At 44.5% G+C, this 20,209-nt stretch overlaps 1 protein-coding gene across 6 annotated transcripts in view; it reads right to left on the bottom strand.

The window, feature by feature from the left end:
• SYK (spleen associated tyrosine kinase) overlaps positions 1 to 20,209 on the bottom strand; it is a 231,216-nt gene that overhangs the window by 152,850 nt on the left and 58,157 nt on the right. For all 6 annotated transcript variants that reach the window (XM_073632919.1, XM_073632909.1, XM_073632913.1 and 3 more), the window contains one exon: positions 12,166 to 12,616. In XM_073632919.1, the coding sequence (XP_073489020.1) occupies positions 12,166 to 12,567 (402 nt within the window). In that variant the 5' untranslated portion in view covers positions 12,568 to 12,616. The remainder of the gene's footprint in view (positions 1 to 12,165; positions 12,617 to 20,209) is intronic.

Below are 20,209 nucleotides of genomic sequence, written 5' to 3' on the forward strand. Positions count from 1 at the left end.
TACTAAAATACAAATACAAGCAGTTTATAATCCTGAAAAAGAAATAAACAGTTGTTGAATAATCTGTAATGAGATCAAACGTCAAATAACCGTGTGCTTAGCACAACTTTAAACCTGAGGGGTGGTGAGAAAAAAAAAAGGGTGTTTCGCCCAGGCTGGAGATAAAGAAAGGCTGGGGACCAGGGCATAACCTTAGGTCATATTTTGTTGGGTGCTTTGGCTGCGGCGCTCTTAGAATCCGGTGGCTTGTATGTAGGGGTAGCTTGTTCCCTGTCTCTGGGAGCAATGGGGAGGAAACCCCAGTTGGTAAGTTTCTTGTAGCCATCTTTTAGAGTGAGAATAGGGACGGTCTTTTTTTGGTGAGTAACCAGGAGTTTCGTTGGAAAGCCCCATCTATACATTATTTATTTTTGCTGAAGAATAGATGTAACAGGGGCAAAAGCTTTGCGCATTTCCATAGTGGCAGGAGACAGATCAGTGAATAGCTTGACGTTAGTGTAGGGGGCCGGTAGGGGTTTCAAGGATCTGGCAGCGGAGAGGATTTGTTCCTTAACATGGAAGAAATGTATACGCGCCAAGACATCCCTAGGGATGTCATCTGAGAGGTGCGGCGGTTTAGCTATTCTGTGGGCCCGGTCAATTAAAGTGTCGCGGGCGTTGAGATTTGGGAGTAAGGCAGAGATGAGTTGCTGCAAGTATGGTGTTATTTCGTTTGGTTTGACCGACTCTGGGATGCCTCTGAATTTGATATTATTTCGTCTAGAGCGGTCCTCTAAATCCGCTAATTTCAATTTAATGTGGTGGATTTCTTCCGTGTGGTGCTCATGTGCATCTAGTAATTCGTTGTGCGCTTTAGAGTAATCCTGCAAATTTTCTTCCAGAGCATCTGTACGCTCTTCTATGCAGTCTATCCTGTCATGCATCTGGGATATTGATAATTGGAGCTCCCTGTGCAAATCTTGCTGCAGTGTAAGAAGCATAGATTTCAATGTTGCTTCAGAAACCGTGTTATCTGTGGCAGGGATAGCAGCCAGGGAGGGAGCATTTTGTGATCCCTGTGGCCCTGCAACAATCTGGGACCATAGTTGCTTTTTAGCATGTGGCTCCTTGTTTGGGGAGTGTGCAGGGGAGGTAGCCAGCCTCTTACCTCTATCCTGGTGCAGTCCTCCCAGGGGCTCCTCTGGAGGAGGGTGGGTGTCCATACTCTCTTTTGTGGACGCTGTGGCTGGGTCTCCTTGGCGAGGCAGCACTGTAGATGTAGCAGGCAGGCGAGCAGGGCCGTTATAGGAGCTGTTGTTAGTGCTGGCGTCAGCGCCATCTTGGTTTCCGTGCATGGCGGCGGCCGCCGGATAGTAATCGGTCAGGCGGCGGGGATTTGGCGGCTTGTAACGCTGCAGCGACATGCCCTGAAGTGTCTCCGGTCCTCTTACGCTCCGATGGAGTGAGCTGTGAAGAGGAAAGTAGCTGCGGGTTGCCGTTCTCCAGGCCGTGGAGCAGAGCTCGGAACTCAGGCAGCCATCCTGGTCCGCAGCAGGCCACGCCCCCCAATCTCGCTACTTTTATTGGCGAGATTGACACCTTGTGAGCCGTGTTCACACTGGTGCAGGGATCCGACTTGGATCTCTGCCAATGCCAGGCACTGTGTTTGGTATGAATCTTGAGGGGGAACTCCACGCCAAATTTTAAATAAACAGCCGGCATGGGTTCCATCCAGGGGCATACCAGGCCCTTAGGTCTGGTATGGATTTTAAGGGGAACCCCTACGCCGCAAAAAACGGCCTGGGGGTCCTCCCCAAATCCATATCAGACCCCTATCCGAGCACGCAGCCGGCCGGTCAGGAAAGGGAGTGGAGACAAGCCAGCACCCCCCCTCCTGAGCCGTACCAGGCCGCATGCCCTCAACATGGGGGGTGGGTGCTTTGGGGGAGGGGGCTCCCTGCGGCCCCCCTCACCCCAAATCACCTTGTCCCCATGTTGATGAGGACAAGGGACTCTTCCCGACAACTCTGGCCGTTGGTTGTCGGGGTCTGCGGGCAGGGGGCTTATCGGAATCCGGGAGCCCCCTTTAATAAGGGGGCCCCCAGATCCCGGCCCCCCACCCTATGTGAATGAGTATGGGGTACAGCGTACCCCTACCCATTCACCTAGGGAAAAAAGTGTCAATAAATAAAACACACTACACAGGTTTTAAAATTAATTTATTAGGCAGCTCCGGGGTCTTCTTCCGTCCCATGCCCCGGGACTGTGATGTCATAGGGGGCGGGGTCATCATAGCAGAGCGCACAGACAGCATTACAGCCGGAAAGTGCGTTGTGTCAACATCTCTGGAAGAGAAGAGTGAAGAAGACTATCCAGATGTCCGGGCTCCTCTGCTAGCAAAAGAGCGTCAAAAGAGCAGAAAATAGCGGAGAACCCGGCAGAAGGAAGAAGGCACCGGAGAAGAACCAGAGAGCGTGGAGACGACACCAGAGAGAGGGAGAAGACGACGGAGAGACCCCCAAAGTTGGAAGAAGACCCCCGAAGTCAGAAGAAGACCCCCAAAGTCGGAAGAAGACCCCGGAGCTGCCTAATAAATTAATTTTAAAACCTGTGTAGTGTGTTTTATTTATAGACAGGGGTTTGGTCGGCTAATTATCTGCAGATTGTGCCACATCCTAAATTTAAGAATTTGAACAGAGATAATTCCCCTAGTGGACTTTAAAGGCACATATAAAAGGATATGTAGGAGAGTATATTTAAGTAAACAACAATTTATTAATTACAAAGAATTCTCATAAAGACATCAAACAAATAACATAGATAAAAAAGGAATGCAGTTCCACATATTTTTTATAGCTATTGATACCAATACGCTTGCATGGGTGCAAGCGTATTGGTATCAATAGCTATAAAAAATATGTGGAACTGCATTCCTTTTTTATCTATGTTATTTGTTTGATGTCTTTATGAGAATTCTTTGTAATTAATAAATTGTTGTTTACTTAAATATACTCTCCTACATATCCTTTTATATGTGCCTTTAAAGTCCACTAGGGGAATTATCTCTGTTCAAATTCTGTGTTTTATTTATTGACACTTTTTTCCCTAGGTGAATGGGTAGGGGTACGCTGTACCCCATACTCATTCACATAGGGTGGGGGGGCGTGATCTGGGGGCCCCCTTATTAAGGGGGGCTCCTGGATTCCGATAAGCCCCCCGCCCGCAGACCCCGACAACCAACGGCCAGGGTTGTCGGGAAGAGGCCCTTGTCCTCATCAACATGGGGACAAGGTGCTTTGGGGTGGGGGGCCCGCAGGGCGCCCCCTCCCCTAAAGCACCCACCCCCCATGTTGAGGGCATGCGGCCTGGTACGGCTTAGGAGGGGGGGGCGCTCGCTCGTCCCCACCCCCTTTCCTGACCGGCCGGGCTGCATGTTCGGATAAGGGTCTGGTATGGATTTTGGGGGGGACCCCCACGCCGCTTTTTCAGCATAGGGGGTTCCCCTTAAAATCCATACCAGACCTAAGGGCCTGGTATGCCCCCAGAGGGGAATTCCCTCTCGTGCTCACCGCAGTAGGAAAATGTGTTTTTCCCATTGCAGCCAGTGCGAGATGTACAGTACCTTGTCGCCGAGAACCAGCGCGATGGGTTCGCGCTGGAAATATTCTCGCGGCCGCGTACTGTAGTTTGTACAAAAGTCCGATGCTTTTGTGTACACACGATCGGACTTTGCTCCATCGGACTTTTGTTGCCGGAAAGTTTGTCTGTTCGCACAGCCAACAAAAGTCTGATGGAAACAGAAAAAGTTTGTCCGATGGAGCGTACACACGGTTGGATGTTGCTCCAAAACAGCTCATTTGCATGTTTATTGTCAAAAAGTCCGATCGTGTATACGGGCCTTTAGAGGCTGATTGGTTACTATCCACACAGCGGCACCAATTTCTGAGTGCTCAAATTTTAGTAAATCTCCCCCATTGTGTTAAAGTTTAATCATTTACAGATTGTTGACACTATAACTTCTGGTTCCAATCAGTGGCGGCTGGTGAAGTTTTAGGATGGGGGGCGCCAGACCCCGCCCTTCCTTTTTGACCCCTCCCACTTGGTGAAAATGGGCGTGGTTTCAGCAAAATAGTGGGCGTGGCTCTAAGGTGGTGTGGTTAGCGTCTGAGATGAACGAGGGATAGAGGGAGAGAGGGACAGCAGGCCCAGATCCTACACAACAATAGAAATATGTGTATTCTAGAAAGTTTAACAATCAGCAGATAAAGATACTCCAAACACCTGGTGTTAGCACTTCAATCATCCCGGCACCATGGTTGTTATGGTGTCAGGATGATTGAAGCGCATTATTTCTATTATTACATTGTAATATAAAATTAAATCATTCAACTCACCATAATGCAGAATCAGTGGGAGCCCCGAGTGTGTCACTAGCCAGGTCGCCTACAACCAGATACCATCAGGCATCCCCAGCAGTCTGTCCTTACATCAGGTGCCCCCAGCGGAGTTCCTCCTTACATGCAGCCTGTGTCACATCAAATGCAGCCTTTGTCACATAAAATGCAGCCTCTGTCTCCCCAAATGCAGCCTCTGTCCCCCCCCAAATGCAGCCTCTGTCCCCCCCAAAAAATGCAGCCTCTGTCCCCCCCAAATGCAGCCTCTGTCCCCCCCAAATGCAGCCTCTGCCCCCCCCCCCCAAATGCAGCATGCCTGTGTCCCATTACATGCAGCATGCCTGTGTCCCATTACATGCAGCATGCCTGTGTCCCATTAAATGCAGCCTCTGTTCCCATTAAATGCAGCATGCCTGTGTCCCATTAAATGCAGCCTCTGTCCCCCCCAAATGCAGCCTCTGTCCCCCCCCCAAATGCAGCCTCTGCCCCCCCCCCAATGCAGCATGCCTGTGTCCCATTAAATGCAGCCTCTGTTCCCCCAAATGCAGCCTCTGTCCCCCCCAAATGCCGCCTCTGTCCCCCCCAAATGCAGCCTCTGCCCCCCCCCAATGCAGCATACCTGTGTCCCATTAAATGCAGCCTCTGTTCCCCCAAATGCAGCCTCTGTCCCCCCAATGCAGCCTCTGCCCCTCCCCAAATGCAGCCTCTGCCCCCCCCAATGCAGCCTCTGTCCCCCCCAAATGCAGCCTCTGCCCCCCCAAATGCAGCATGCCTGTGTCCCATTAAATGCAGCATGCCTGTGTCCCATTAAATGCAGCAGCCTGTGCCCCCCCCAAATGAAGCTTCTGCCCCCCAAATGCAGCCTCTGCCCCCCCAATACAGCCTCTGCCCCCCCAAATGCAGCCTCTGCCCCCCCCAAATACAGCCTCTATCCCCCCAAAATGCAGCCTCTGCCCCCCCCAAATGCAGCCTCTGTCCCCCCCAAATACAGCCACTGTCCCCCCCCAAAGTGCAGCCTCTGCCCCCCCCAAAATGCAGCCTCTGTCTCCCCCAAATGCAGCCTCTACCCCCCCCCAAAATGCAGCCTCTGTCCCCCCCAAATGCAGCCTCTGTCCCCCCCAAAATGCAGTCTGTGTCCCCCCCAAAATGCAGCCTCTGCCCCCCCAAATACAGCCTCTGTCCCCCCCCCAAATGCAGCCTCTGTCACCCCCCAAAATGCAGCCTCTGTCCCCCCCAAATGCAGCCTCTATGCACCCCCCAAAATGCTGCCTGCCCCCCCAATACAGCCTCTGTCCCCCCCAAATGTAGCCTCTGTCACTTCAAACCACCCCCATTCTCCACACAGCGGTACTTACCTTGGGTCTCCTGCGGTTTCTCCTTCACACTGGCAGCAGCATTCTTCCTGTTTCCTCTCTCGGGCGCAATGAGAGAGCGAAGCAGGAAGTGACATCTAACTCAGGGCAGATGTCAATCAAATCTGAAGCACCGAGTAGCTTCCGCCCGGTGCCTGTAGTATCTATTACTATGGCCGGGCGGAAGCTACTCGGCACTTCAGAAAACGCCACAAGGCGGGCTAAACGCCCGCAAATGCAGCGCCACGTCTGCAATCTCGTGATTGCATAGACGTGGCACTTCCCATAAGTGCACTGTGTCCGGCGCACAGTGCACTTAAGGACCTTTTTTTTCTTAAAGGGCCAGTAATAAAAAAAATGTATTTTTTTTTTTACTTTTTTTTTTTTTTTGCTGCCTGGAGGGGGGCGCCCCCTATGGACGGGCCGCCACTGGTTCCAATCATTTTTGTCTGCTCTTATGCCCTTGCACCAAAATAAACCATTTTTTTTCTTTTTTCTTTATTTAAATTATTTTATTGAAGTTTTGAACATACAAAGTAAGAGTATAAAGAAAAACATAATCTGCAATATTTCCTGTCATACAGTCATACCCGGATATTATGACGGTAGGCATGTGTGTCAAACATTGGTTTGGGCCTGATGCCCGCACATGCAGCAAGGATATTGCTTCCCTCCCATACACCCCAACTGGGAGCATACTGTGTATTGGGGTAGGAAGCAATAGCACTCGCCTTAGTCGGAACGCAGGCTGCATTATTTATCACAGTCTAGAATTTGCTGGAGTTTATCTGATACAGAAATATGATGGTTACCAACATTCACAGGAATGAGTATAAATAGCCTCTAGAAGATGGACTCCTAATGGGGTTATGTGATATTGATCAAACCAAGTGTTACTCTATAATAAGGTTGTACAGCTTGAAGAATCCTTGCTCAATAACATCAAGGGAAACTATAACAAAACTAGATATAAGCCGACTAGGGCTCTAGGATAATCAGTAAACTATAATAACATAACACTGATAACGTAAGCTTCTGAACAGAAAACAGCAGAAACAAAGAGTCGCCCCTGGATGGTCCTTTCACTCGCCCACTGGTGTAGCAGAGGTAAAAGCTGAGCTCAAAATATCTCAGTAGGCGATGTGGAGGGCCCCCTCCAGTGGGAAGTAAGGTTGCTCAGACGTCACCTACATTAAGTGCCTGCAGGGTTCATTCCTGGAGGTCTGTAGGGTTGGGTAGGGTTTCTCCAACAGGTCATGTTGTCGGTAGTCGGTTTTGTTGACCTAGTCCAGAGGGTCCAAACCGCTGATCCCTGAGGACGGAGCCCACAAGCCCCAAGGATCATGATCCATGACCAGGAGCCAAAAGCTGTAGCTATGAAGTCGGATCCTTAACCTATAAAAGCTATTTGGTTTGGCTAGTACAAGAAGAGAAGTGAGCTTAGGTGGAAAAAAGGAAAGAGATTCAGAAAGGTAAAGAACAGTAAAAGGGGTAGAGGGGTAGATAAGAACCCACACGGAGAGCTAATGGTGCAGGTGCCTAGGGGATAGAGGCCCCAAGTTTAGGCTACTCCCTGCTAGGGTTATAAAGTTATTCCGACATATCGGGCCCAGGGTTCCCAGATCCATTCAAATTTCTCCAAAATGTCAAGAATGATACTGGTGATCTTTTCCTGGGACATGATCCAGGATATTTTTTGTTTGGCCAAATGGAAAGAAACCGAGGGAGATTTCCAGGCGCGTGTGACTGTTAGTTTGGCCCCCAAGAGTATATAGAAGATTAGGGCTTGGGAATATTTGTAGATTCTGGGAATGCATTTATTAAGAAGAGCAATAGAGGGATCTTGGTTCATGGCCACCCCAGTGGTTTTGCGGATTCGATTAAAGATTTTGTTCTAGTAACCCCTTATTCTAGGGCACTGCCAAAGGGTATGAAATAGAGTGCCCAGGTGTGAAAAAAAACCTCTAAAGCAGAGGGGGAAAGACTGCGGGTAAAATTTGTCGAGGCAGGTAGAAACAAGGTACCAGCGAGACATGACTTTAATATTTACTTTCAAGCCAGGTAGATATTATGAATTCCCTTAAACGATCTAGTGAAGCAGGAGTGCCATGTGTTCAAGTCCCATTCAATCTCAAGATCCCGTTCCCAGCTTAGCATGTAGGATGCTTTCTCTATCGGTTCAGCCAGGGCTGAGTATATCAGCGAGGTTCCCCCCCTCATATCCATGACTTTTGAGCACCAGAGCTCATATAGGGTGACAGTTAGAGGCTTTGGTTTATTAATCCAGATTGAGTTTAAGAAATGGGAGATTTGGGAAAAGCAGAATTTTTACGGAAATTGTGACGTCTGCTCCTATTTTCGAAATCATGGATTTTGATAAGAGCGGTCAAGTTGGTCTTGAAGCGTTTATATACAGGCCGTATTCTGGTTAGCTTGTGCAGTAGTGTGGTCTACGGCTGATTCTATCAGAACGCCCAGGCTGTGCAGGTCTGCTTTAATTGAGGAGGTGATTAGCGTAGCATTATGTGCCAGTCCTGCAACTAGCATTTTAGAGAATCTGTTAAGTAACTGGGCCATGTCAGTGAGGTGGCCTTGAAGCATATTGTGAGCCTGTCTGGCCGAGGGGTGTGTTAATCATGGGAGTGTATAGAAGTTCCTCCATCGTTCTGCCCAGGAGTGATTCAGTGGAGGCTGGAGATACAGCATGGTTGTACTGAGTACTGACAGGTGTTGCCAGAAGGTTGCTTGTTGCCTGATGTTGGAGGCAGGTGCTCAAAGGTGTTCGATGACCGGGCAGGACAGTCACCAAGGTCCCGCTTTCATTTGCTGGTGTGGGGGCTTCTGTAAGGCCGGAGCAGGTCGGAGGTCCCGTCACAGAGTCTTCTCGGAAGTACCGCGCATGCGCACTTTCCAATAAACCAATTTTCAGAAAACAATCAGTGAAAGATGCTTTTGGAGAAAAGCAGAAAAATTTGATATCTGACCAATGGGTGAAGGGAATGAAGCAAATGGGTTCCGAGTAAGCTTGCTTTCGTAATCCTGGGAAGACTCTTATCTTCTTTAGACCATTTAACATTCTTTTGGCTTCAGCAAAATGGCAGGGTGTGGCTGATAAATCATGACATTGGTTTTACAACATGGCATTGTTCAGCTTAACCTCCCTGGCGATATTCCCGAGTGTGGCTCGGGGTGAATTTTCAGTACCAAAAGCGGTAACCCCGAGCCACACTCGGGATTGCATCACAGGATCCAGGCCAAGTTAGTTACCTTGTCCCCAGGATCCTGCGATGTCTCCCAGCTGTGTGTGCGAGCTGTGTCCTCCGCTCGATCTATCACAGTGCCGGGCTTCGTTCCCTGCGAGCATCGTGATGCACGGGGACAAAGCACGGCGCCAAATTCAAAAAGTGAAAAACACACAATACATACAGTGCACTGTAATCTTACAGATTACATTACTGTATCAAATTATTTCACATCTCTTTTGTTCCTAATGCTTTGTCCAATGCCCTGCATGCAGTTTTATATTATATATACTGTTCTTTCTGCCTGGAAACTTGAGATTGTCCATAGCAACCAAAAAGTGTCCCTTTACGTCAAAAGCAGTTTTAGACCAGCCACAAAACAGCGATAAAAAATTAGAATCACTTACAGAATTGAGCGATAGTGATTTGTGGGGAAATTCGTCATCAAACACTGAAAGTAACGACAGCGACAATTCTGCAACTGAGCAAATTTCAGTGTTTTTTATTTGATTACATTATTGAATACATTTTATTATTATATTATTATTTGTTATAATTATTTATAGCTACTTATTATATTATAATTTATGATTTTGTGTTTCAAACTTTATCATACCCGGGATGTCTACTAGACTCTTGTTTGGACAGATTTAAGTGTGTTATTCCTAAGAATTACAGGCCTACGATATAAAATGCCAAATTTCCATGCAAACAATGTACTGCTTTGAGCATCAAAAATCTGACATAATCATACCGCCAGGGAGGTTAAAAGAGAAGAATGGGTCTCTGTTTTTTTTAAACCACTTGCCAACCAGCCGCTGCAGTTGTACTGCGGCAGAATGGCACCGCCGGGCTCCTGCGATTGCTCATGACACACCAAGAACCGGGATCTGTGTGTGTAAACACACAGTTTCTGGTTCTCTGAGGGGAGAAGAGACAGATCGTCTGTTCATACAGAGTATGAACAGAGATCTGTCATCTCCACTAAACAGTCCCCTCCCCCTTCAATTAGAACACATACTAGGGAACACAATTAACCCCTTGATCGCCCCCTAGTGTTAACCCCTTCCCTGCCAGTGACATTTTTTCAGTAATCAATGCATTTTAATAGCACTGATCACTGTATAAATGCCAATGGTCCAAAAAATGTGTCAAAATTGTCCGACGTGTACGCCATAGTGTCGCAGTCCCGATAAAAATCACAGATTGCTGCCATTACTAGTAAAAAAAAAAAATTAATAATAAAAATGCCATAAAACTATCCCCTATTTTGTAGACGCTATAACTTTTGCGCAAACCAATCAATATACGCTTATTGCGATTTTTTTTTTACCAAAAATATGTAGAAGAATACATATCGGCCTAAACTGAGGAAAAATATATTTTTTATGTATTTTTGGGGGGATATTTATTATAGCAAAAAGTAAAAAATATTGCGTTTTTTTCAAAATTGTCGCTCTTTTTTGTTTATAGCGAAAAAAAATAAAAACTGCAGAGGTGATCAAATACCACCAAAAGAAAGCTCTATTTGTGGGAAAAAAAGGACGTCAATTTTGTTTGGGTGCAACGTCGCACAAACGCGCAATTGTCAGTTAAAGCAGCGCAGTGCCCAATCGCAAAAAATGCTCTGGTCAGGAAGGAGGTAAAATCTTTCAGGGCTGAAGCGGTTAAGATTCATACTTACCTAGGTGGATGCAGCATTGATCCGATGCTGCATCTGTCCCCCGGCGCCTCTACACTAAAAACCGAGCGATCGAACAGTGCAGATTGCTCGGTTCTCAGGGCTCCATGAGCAGAGAGCTGTAGACTGTCGGTACAGCTCTCTGCTCTGCCCCCTCCTCGCTCATGAAAGCGAGGAGGGGGCAGAGCAGGGGGCAAGAGCGGCCAGCTCAGGCTCTTAGCGGCTTGCTGAGAGGCTGAGCCTGGTGTCGGTCCAGGGATCTGGCAGATCCAGACTCCGTGGTCATGACGCGGAACCTGGACCTACTTCTGTGACGTCAGCAGAGAGCAGACTTCAGCCCGCTCTCTGCTGAAAATGGGTCACAGGAGTGCAAAACAAACTGCACTTCTGTGATCCATAGGAGAAGCACATCCAAATGAGCTTTAGCTGTACTTCTCCTTTAAAGTGTTACTAAACCCAGGACCCTGGATGCACTATATATCGTCTCCCACAGTACACAGAACATGGAAATTCAGTTATTTTAATAAATATAAACTGCTAAATACCTTTTCTCATCAGCAGTATATAGCAGTCTTGTGGCTTGTAGGAGGTATTTTAATTCTATTCTTACTGTCCTATGAGGCTGCATGGCCCATGACCCTCTGTCTGGACAGTGCTGATTGGCCTTGTGCTGATCATATGAACCCTCCCAAGATAAAAAAACTCTCTAGCAATACAAACCAAACTGAGCATGTGCAGAGTGCCCCCAAGGCTCTGTCTTATCAGGAGATGGATTGGGGATAGTGGAAGAAGGGGAGGATCAGAAAAGACAGGATCAACCAGCCTTTTTAACACAATGCACAGGATTAACTTCTTAGGTTTCACAGTGAGTATAACGAGCATGCTTTACTGCATAATACAGTCTGAGTTTATTGCTGTGGGTTTAGTAACACTTTAAGTGATACTGCATATCTGGCTTAGCTAATATAGCACATTTCAGGTATCATGGCCATGGTGGTTCAGATTACTTGGAACCATGTAGCTTGTGTTATATGGAAGTATATAGGAGTGTGTGGCTTACACAGCTTGGTACTAAAGGCTGAGAGAAAATCAGGACTTTTTATTCCATTGTGAGTTTTCTCATGTCTTCCTGTCTCACTGATCCCCTGTCACCAGGACAGGAAGTGGATTAAAATTTTCCCAATGGAGCAACATAGAGCAATCATAAATTGGTTGGGGTTCTAGCCCTCTCCACTCTATAGGAAAAAAAGAACACAAATAGATGAAAAAAAGAACACAAATAGATGACAAAAGTTGCTATTTGAAATAGGCGCAGATGATGTTAGAATTAAAATGTTCAGATATCTTTAAGGCAACTAATAATACCAAAAGGAAAATATAAACAACCATATTTCCTTGTTCTGATTGGTTAAAGCTATGACAGAAGATAAAATGTATTTGATTGCTGTTTATTGCTTCTTCATATTACATAATCCTCATACTGCATAATAAATGAAAGAGTATAAATATATCTTTACCTGTAAATTCCATGTTTGTCGCACATAGTCTCTGATGAGACTCTCTTTGAGGTCTTCAAAGGGTCCTATTTTGGGCTGAACACCAGGGGGGCGACTGCAAGGTTTCTTCAACAAGCAGACAAGTCCACTATTTTCATGAACATGATAGTTGATAAGCTCAACAGGAGAGTTATGAGAAATGCCACCAGAGATTGCATATGTTCCACTTAATTCTCTTTCAATTGTATAGTGGTAATACCTTCGTCCATGGGCCACCGAAAGAGCATAGCCTCCAAGATAGCTTCGGCTTTGACGCAATAAATATAAGCCATCACTCAGTCCACTTTTCTTTAGGTAATCTTCAGCTTCTTCACGTGTTATGTTCCCAAAGAAGTAGGGTAAATGATTTGTACCGTCAGCCATAGTACCGAGCAATATTCACGACCTGATAGCAACAAATCTGTCCAGCAACCTGTACAAGCAAAGAAGAACAAATTTAAAACCACTTTAGGGTGGAATATTACATTATATTTTATTTATTTATTTATTTAATTTCAGGTACTTATATAGCGCTGTCAATTTACGCAGTGCTTTACATATACATTGTGCATTCACATCAGTCCCTACCCTCAAGGAGCTTACAATCTAAGATTAAAGCCTTCATTTTATTATATTATGGACTAAAATAAAAGTAAAAAAACAATACTGTTTTGATGATTACTATTTGTTTTCTGATTCTTAAACTTCTATGATGTTTAAAATACTGATACTGTATATTGTTTTAAAGTTAGTGATTTTTTTCTTTCTGAAGCACCAGGCAGTGCAGTGCAGCAGCTATTGTCAATTAACACTTGTGTGCTTTTTGACACCACTGACAGGAAGAACTGTGTTTCATGCTGAACAGCAAGACAGTAGGTGATTGAAAGATATAGAAGAACGAAGCGAACCAAGTGAAATGTAGTAAAAAAATTAGAAACTCTACGCTCATGTGAATAAAAATGCACTTCATCAGCTGGCAGGAAGAACCTGAAGAACCAGGCAGAGCTGGTAATGATCAGTGCTCCTCTGCTCATCTCAGAGCCACTGGTGGTGCTGAGAAGTTTTCAACAAGCTGTGGAGGAGTATTTTGCTTGATTATTATGATATCTTTGGGCATTATGAAGTAACAGATTATGTAAGAAGATTGTCCTTTCTCCCAGTGGAAGATCTGTTTTATAAAAAGTGCTTGGTGAGGGTCACATGAAATCTGGTAAGCCTTGCATGAAAGTGAGAGGCGTCACCTTGGCTATCCACGAAGTAGTGTTTCATCACGGCATGTGGGAATTTTTTCCCCCTATGGCTTTCTAAATACCAACTGATGGACACTTTTATGGACTTTCATCGTTCGGTTCTCACTAAAACCCAATGTACTTATAAGTTTTGATTTACAGTATATCATTGCTATTTGCACTTTGATGCCACTTTATTTGTTACTTTCGAATTTATGATTAATTATGATATGATTATGAATATATTTATCGTTAGTTATTATGAGACTCGTATATTATTGAGTTTCAGCATTTCTATGTTATTTATGATTTTTTTTATCCCCTCATAGGGACATATTTTTATTTTATTTTTACATATTTTTCCTTGAGCTCTACTGGTTGCATATACAACTGAAATGTAGTGCCTCACTCTAAGAAGATGGAGGCAAACATGCTCACTACTTGACTGGAAATTTCATGCTAAAAAACATGTGATCTGCAGCAGTGTCATGATGATCCATAGAAACCTATTATGATCACAGATGATAAATGTGCAGTCTCCATCACTGATGCCTGCTACAGTATCAAATGATTAGTTATGCTATATGTGTTAATTAGTGATGCAGGTGGCTTCTTATCTGCCACAGCCAGTGGTGTATTTTAGTTTTTTGCTGCCCTAGCAAGACTAAAATCGGGTGTCCCCCCCATCTAATTTAGTCCCACCCCTTCCTGTTTAAGATTCACCCCTTCATCTGTAAACTCCACCCCTTCTTATTTAGGCTCCACCTTTTCCTATTAGAGCTCCACCTAAGGAGTTGCTCAGAGACTGTGGACATGATACAAGAGATGGTCAGAGACTGCGGACAGGATACAAGACATGGTAAGAGACTGCGGACAGGATACAAGAGATAGTCAGACTGCAGACAGGATACAGGAGATGGTCACAGACTGTGGACAGGATACAGGAGATGGTCACAGACTGTGGACAGGATACAGGAGATGGTCACAGACTGTGGACAGGATACAGGAGATGGTCACAGACTGCGGACAGAATACAGGAGATGGTCACAGACTGCGGACAGTATACAGGAGTTGGTCAGAGACTGCTGACAGGTACAGGAGATGGTCAGAGACTGCGGACAGGATACAAGAGATGGTCGCAGACTGCGGACAGGATACAGGAGATGGTCACAGACTGTGGACAGGATACAGGAGATGGTTAGAGACTGCTGACAGGATACAGGAGATGGTCAGAGACTGCAGACATGATACAGGAGATGGTCAGAGACTGCGGACATGATACAGGAGATGGTCAGAGACTGCAGACATGATGCAGGAGATGGTCAGAGACTGTGGACATGCCTAGGACAGCCATGCTCCACCATGGGGTTCCTTGAGTAATTAACAAGTTACCAGTGATCACCAATGTAAGCAGCATTCTTCTCACTGACACCCAATGTATTTTTATATTTATTATTATATTTAGTGCTGTGGAAATTATTAATGACAGGTATGAATGTTTATGACTCTGCCCCGTGGCCATCAGCCAATAAGAGGTTAGCCACTTTCTGTGTATCTGGAAAGCGGTGAAGGGTTAATACTGGTTGGTGATGTAGTGGGGAGACACGCAAGGCCTTGCCTGTCACACAGAGGAAGAGAGAAGATAGCCAGATAACCAGGAGGAGGTCCCAGCCCGGTAGGGTCCCATTGGGGGAGATGATCCTTCCCCTGGAAGAGGTGATGGCAGATCAGAGATCGCTACTTTCCCAGTTTGCTCCATATAATCATTTTCTATAGGGGTCCATTACATCACTGCAGACTGCCCCCCTGCCTGAGCCCAGCCGAGACTGCCCCACACCGCTCAAGCCTAACCAAGCCTGCCGGAACCCAGCCGAGACCACTCCATACAGTCCGCCCCTGGCGAGGGGGCACACGGGCAGGCAATTGCCCCACCCTGCACCCCCTGTATTGATGCCACTTGTCCCTTCTGCCTGGGGTGGTGCCACCCCCCCTGAAAAATGCCACCCAAGGCAAACGCCTTGTTTGTAAATACGTCCCTGGACTTGGCAGGTGGCCGATGATGTGCCACACATGATTCCATGGATGATTATCCATGGAAACATACCATGCTCTCAGATTCTGAAGTTCAGTCTCCATTACTGATGCCCGGGATATCTGAAAAAAGCTAAATCAATAGCTATGCTGTATAATATTACTGAATTCTAAAATGTTTGCCCAATAAAGGCAGGCAGAGGACTGGTCACCAGTATTGCCTGTGATCTGTCTGCAGCTGTTTTTTCCCCATTACTTCACCATATCTAACTCCAAGTTGCTTGAGGCAAGCAGTTAGAGGCAGTAGTGCTGTAATTAGCACACTGCAGATATACATACATAAAGCTGTGGGTACAGGAGTGCCTAGGCACATTCACATACCAGGAAGTGCACTTACATTTTTTGAGTAATTTCAAACAAAAGGTAGAATGTTTTAGGGTAATGTTCATACTATTGAGTCCCGAAAATGCTCACACTATCATTTCAGTGGGTTGCCCTATCTGAATAAACACAGAGAAAGAAGCCCGGGGCCCTTTTTGAAAATTGCAACGCATGGAATCACACGGTGCTGTGGCACCATGCAGTTCCACGCATGCAAAAACATGCCACCCCCAAAAGTCTGCTACACAGCAGAGCATTTCTCTTGCGTTTAGGGAGTGCACTTTAGCCCGCTGTTGGCTAAAGTGCACAGGAGTGGTCACAGGAGTGCAGTTCGTTCTGCACTCCTATGATACATAGGAGAAGTATAGCCAAAAGAGCTTTGGCTATACTTCTCCTTTAAAACCTTTCCAAACTATAAAAAAATTACTTTGGGTAGACTTTAAATATTTTCTTTTACAGGCACGTAATGCAACTTTATATTTTAGTGTACAGTATACATGCTCATGATGAGAAGCGTATTGGAAAATCTTCATCTTTATGTCTAGGTCTACAGGTTACCAAACCACAAGAAGCAATTCTGTTATAAGTCCATTTCCTGTGGCCATGGTTTCTTGTACAACACTGCTGCAAGGTATGTAGACCAGCACTCTACTGTTGTGTGGGCTGCTAAAAAGGACATTGGCAGCTACTTCCTGTCTACTGCATGTTAATGTTTAAACATTGCTTCTGGGAAGATACTGCTCTTATAATTTTTTTTTTTTTTTTTGGGTGTCTATAATTTGTTTGTTAAAGAACAGTTTAGGGGAATTTCCAGTGTAAAAAAAAAAATCTCATTTGATTCTGTTGTCTTATTTTTTGAAATAGCACTAAATTGATAATACTGCTCGCAGATAAAATATGTCATGTCTCAAAAACAAAACAAATGTGCTGTCCCCGTAAATAATGTGAACAAATATATACAGAATCATAAGTGTAAAAATAAGCAGTGTGCAAAATTCAAAATGTGCAAATAAATGCAAAAGTGTAAAAAAAAAAACAGTAAATAAAGTCAAGAATATGCACATAAATGTGATGCAATAACTCTAGATAATAAAAAGATCTCCACAAATAGTTTCTTGTTATAATCCCTGTGCGGTTGATGATGATTAAAGTGCTCGGTGCTGGAAAAATTGCTTTAAAAAGTGCTCAGGTGCTCAACAGTGCTCCTTCAAAGAAAAAGATACCATACAGTATTGATCCCGATTACAGAGATCAAAATTGCATTAACTCCATCTCCAGGCAAGAAGCTTTTGCTTATTTTGCACACTGTTTGCTTATTTTTGCACTGAATTTATTATTCCATTTATTGCATATATTTGTTTACATTATTTAAAGGGACAGCATACTTGTTTTGTCTTTGAGATTTGGTACTGGCCAAGTGTGGGTTGCATGAGTTGTAGCAGTCCATCATATATACACTATATTACCAAAAGTATTGGGACGCTTGCCTTTAAACACACATTAACTTTACTGACATCCCAGTCTTAGTCTGTAGGGTTCAATATTAAGTTGGCCCGCCCTTTGCAGCTATAACAGCTTCAACTCTTCTGGGAAGACTGTCCACAGGGTTTAAGAGTTTGTTTATGGGAATGTTTGACCATTCTTCCAGAAGCTCATTTGTGAGATCAGGCACTGATGTTGGACGAGAAGGCCTGGCTCTCAGTCTCTGCTCTAATTCATCCCAAAGATGTTTTATCAGGTTGAGGTGAAGGCCAGTCAAGTTCCTCCATCCCAAACTCGCTTATCCATATCTTGCAATGGTCCAAGTCATTTGGTTAAGGGGAGGGTTATGGTATGGGATTGTTTTTCAGGGGTTGGGCTTGGCCCTTATTTCCAGTGAGGGGAACTCTTAAGGCGTCAGCATACCAAGACATTTTGGACAATTTCATGCTCCTAAATTTGTGGGAACAGTTTGGGGATGGTCCCTTCCTGTCCCAACATGACTGCACACCAGTGCACAAAGCAAAGTCCATAAGAGACATGGATGAGCGAGTTTGGAGTGGAGGAACTTGACTGGCCTGAGTCCTGACCTCAACACCTTTGGGATGAATTAGAGTGGAGACTGCGAGCCGGGCCTTCTTGTTCACATCAGTGCCTGACCTCACAAATGCACTTCTGGAAGAATGGTCAAACATTCCCATTTACACCCTCCTGAACCTTGTGGACAGCCTTCCCAGAAGAGTTGAAGCTGTTATAGTAGATGCAAAGGGTGGGCTAACTCAATAATGAACCCTGTGGCCTATATATAGATACATCTATCTATCTATCTATCTATCTATCTATCTATCTATCTATCTATCTATCTATCTATCTATCTATCTATCTATCTATCTATCTATCTATCTATCTATCTATCTATATATAGTATAATATATATATATATATATATATATATATATATATATATATATATATATATATATATATATTACTATACTGTACTATACTATACTATACTATATTACCAAAAGTAAGTGCAATAACTACCTTTTCTTGTATAACAAAAATCTGTTGTGTGCCTAATTTAGTAAACCATATCTGTGGACACTATTGTGTCTGTGTAGCAGTCCGAACAATCAATGTATTTTCATAGTATTTTTTACTATGCACGCACAATGCATGTAGACACAGTATAGTAGTACATGTGAACTATTTTCTAAAAAGTGCTAAAAAAAATCTGGAATTCTCACTGTTTCTCTGATTATATTACATGTGCTCAAATGCAGGAACAGGGTCACGTGAATAAAACTACTTCAGGATAGCAAAAAATCATGCATACACTGCAGAATAATGAAAGCTTCACAAACATAGACTCTTCACAGCATAGTCTCCTTTACTCATTCAGGGTAACAAGTGGCTGCATTGCATAGACTATATAAGATTATAATAACAGAGTCAAGCTGAGAATCACTAATTCAGTAAAAAAAAAAAAAAAAAAAAAAAACAACAACTTGTGATTATCCTCACAAACAGTGTTCCTCACAGTAAAGTCCTGGACAACTCTGATAACACAGGCAAAGAGCTGGCGAAAACCAAGGACAAAGATCCACCCCTGTGGAACTGCAATACTCTGATAGCAATCAGAGAGGTGCTCCCCACAGTAGTTTGGTCCTTTGGAGATGCTACATCCTATTAGGCTCTGGCCTAGCTGGCGGCATGCTGGTTATGACAGTAAAGAACCCTCTCACCTGCCTGCAGATCACTTGCCCCGCCACCTCTGCATCATTACGTGTGGCCTTTCTGATCCACTAAGAGAGGGAAGTAGAGAAACTTCCCTCGGCATGATTAGGAATCCAGGAAGTTGTGGGGAGAAGAGTTAAAGGGCACATTTGTATGGGTACAGCAGCTCATTCATTTAAATGTGCCGCTGTGCCTGCGGGCAACTCGGTGAAAAAGCCCCGGACTCTATTTTACAAACGTAGCCACACAGAACCGCTGTGGCACCATGCAGTTTCACACACCTTAAAACGTGAATTAATGTCACCCAGGTGTGTGTGCTTAAGAGGAACATATTTTACCTGCGAGTTGGGGACATGAGTGAATATGCACAGGTTCCCGACCCGCACAGATGTGAACCTAGTCTTATACAAACCCAGACCCCTATATACAAGGCCTTAACATTTGGACATGGAAGACTTAGGTTTGTGAAAAAGATGTTGCAGTACTTTGCAATACAATTTTACAATATTTCAACAAAGAGCAGTAGCAGATCTGCAAGGAATAAGCTGAATTGATTGCCAAACACTAACAGTATTTCTTAGGGCCTGTGTCATTGAGCTTTGGGCTTGTGTTTATGCCATCAGTTTGACAAAAATTTGTAATGGATTCATTGAAAAATGCATTTGACCTGTAGCTGAATTTGACTAAAATTGCATGGCAATGCCAATACTCGTTTAAAGCGAACAAAAAACATCTACACAGCCTGGCCCTGAGACAATAACATTCATAAGGGCACATGTAAACCCTAAATGAATTACATTTAGATTGATAAAGTGCTGTGCTGTGTATCATAAACAATTGGCCTTTTTTCATTGGAAAAGTGTGTAGCACAGTGACAGTGCTGGAGAACAAACTTTTTTTTGTAGAAAATTATTGTTGTCAGAGAGAAAAATGAGGATGTTCTCACTGAAACTCTCAGCTTGTGACCTGAACACATGGTCAGCTTTTGTTCATGGTTAAAATATGTGTGTGAACTAAACAGGGGATGCATTAAGCCATAACTGCTGGTCACCTGATATGGACAGCTGCACATAAATAATTTAACTAAAATTATAAACGTTATACTTACTTGCTCTGTGGAAGGGTATTGCAGAGTGGCCCCAAACCTCCACTGGGTTCCTCTTCTT

This window comes from Aquarana catesbeiana, linkage group LG01, assembly GCF_042186555.1.
Source record: "Aquarana catesbeiana isolate 2022-GZ linkage group LG01, ASM4218655v1, whole genome shotgun sequence".
NCBI lineage: Eukaryota > Metazoa > Chordata > Amphibia > Anura > Ranidae > Aquarana > Aquarana catesbeiana.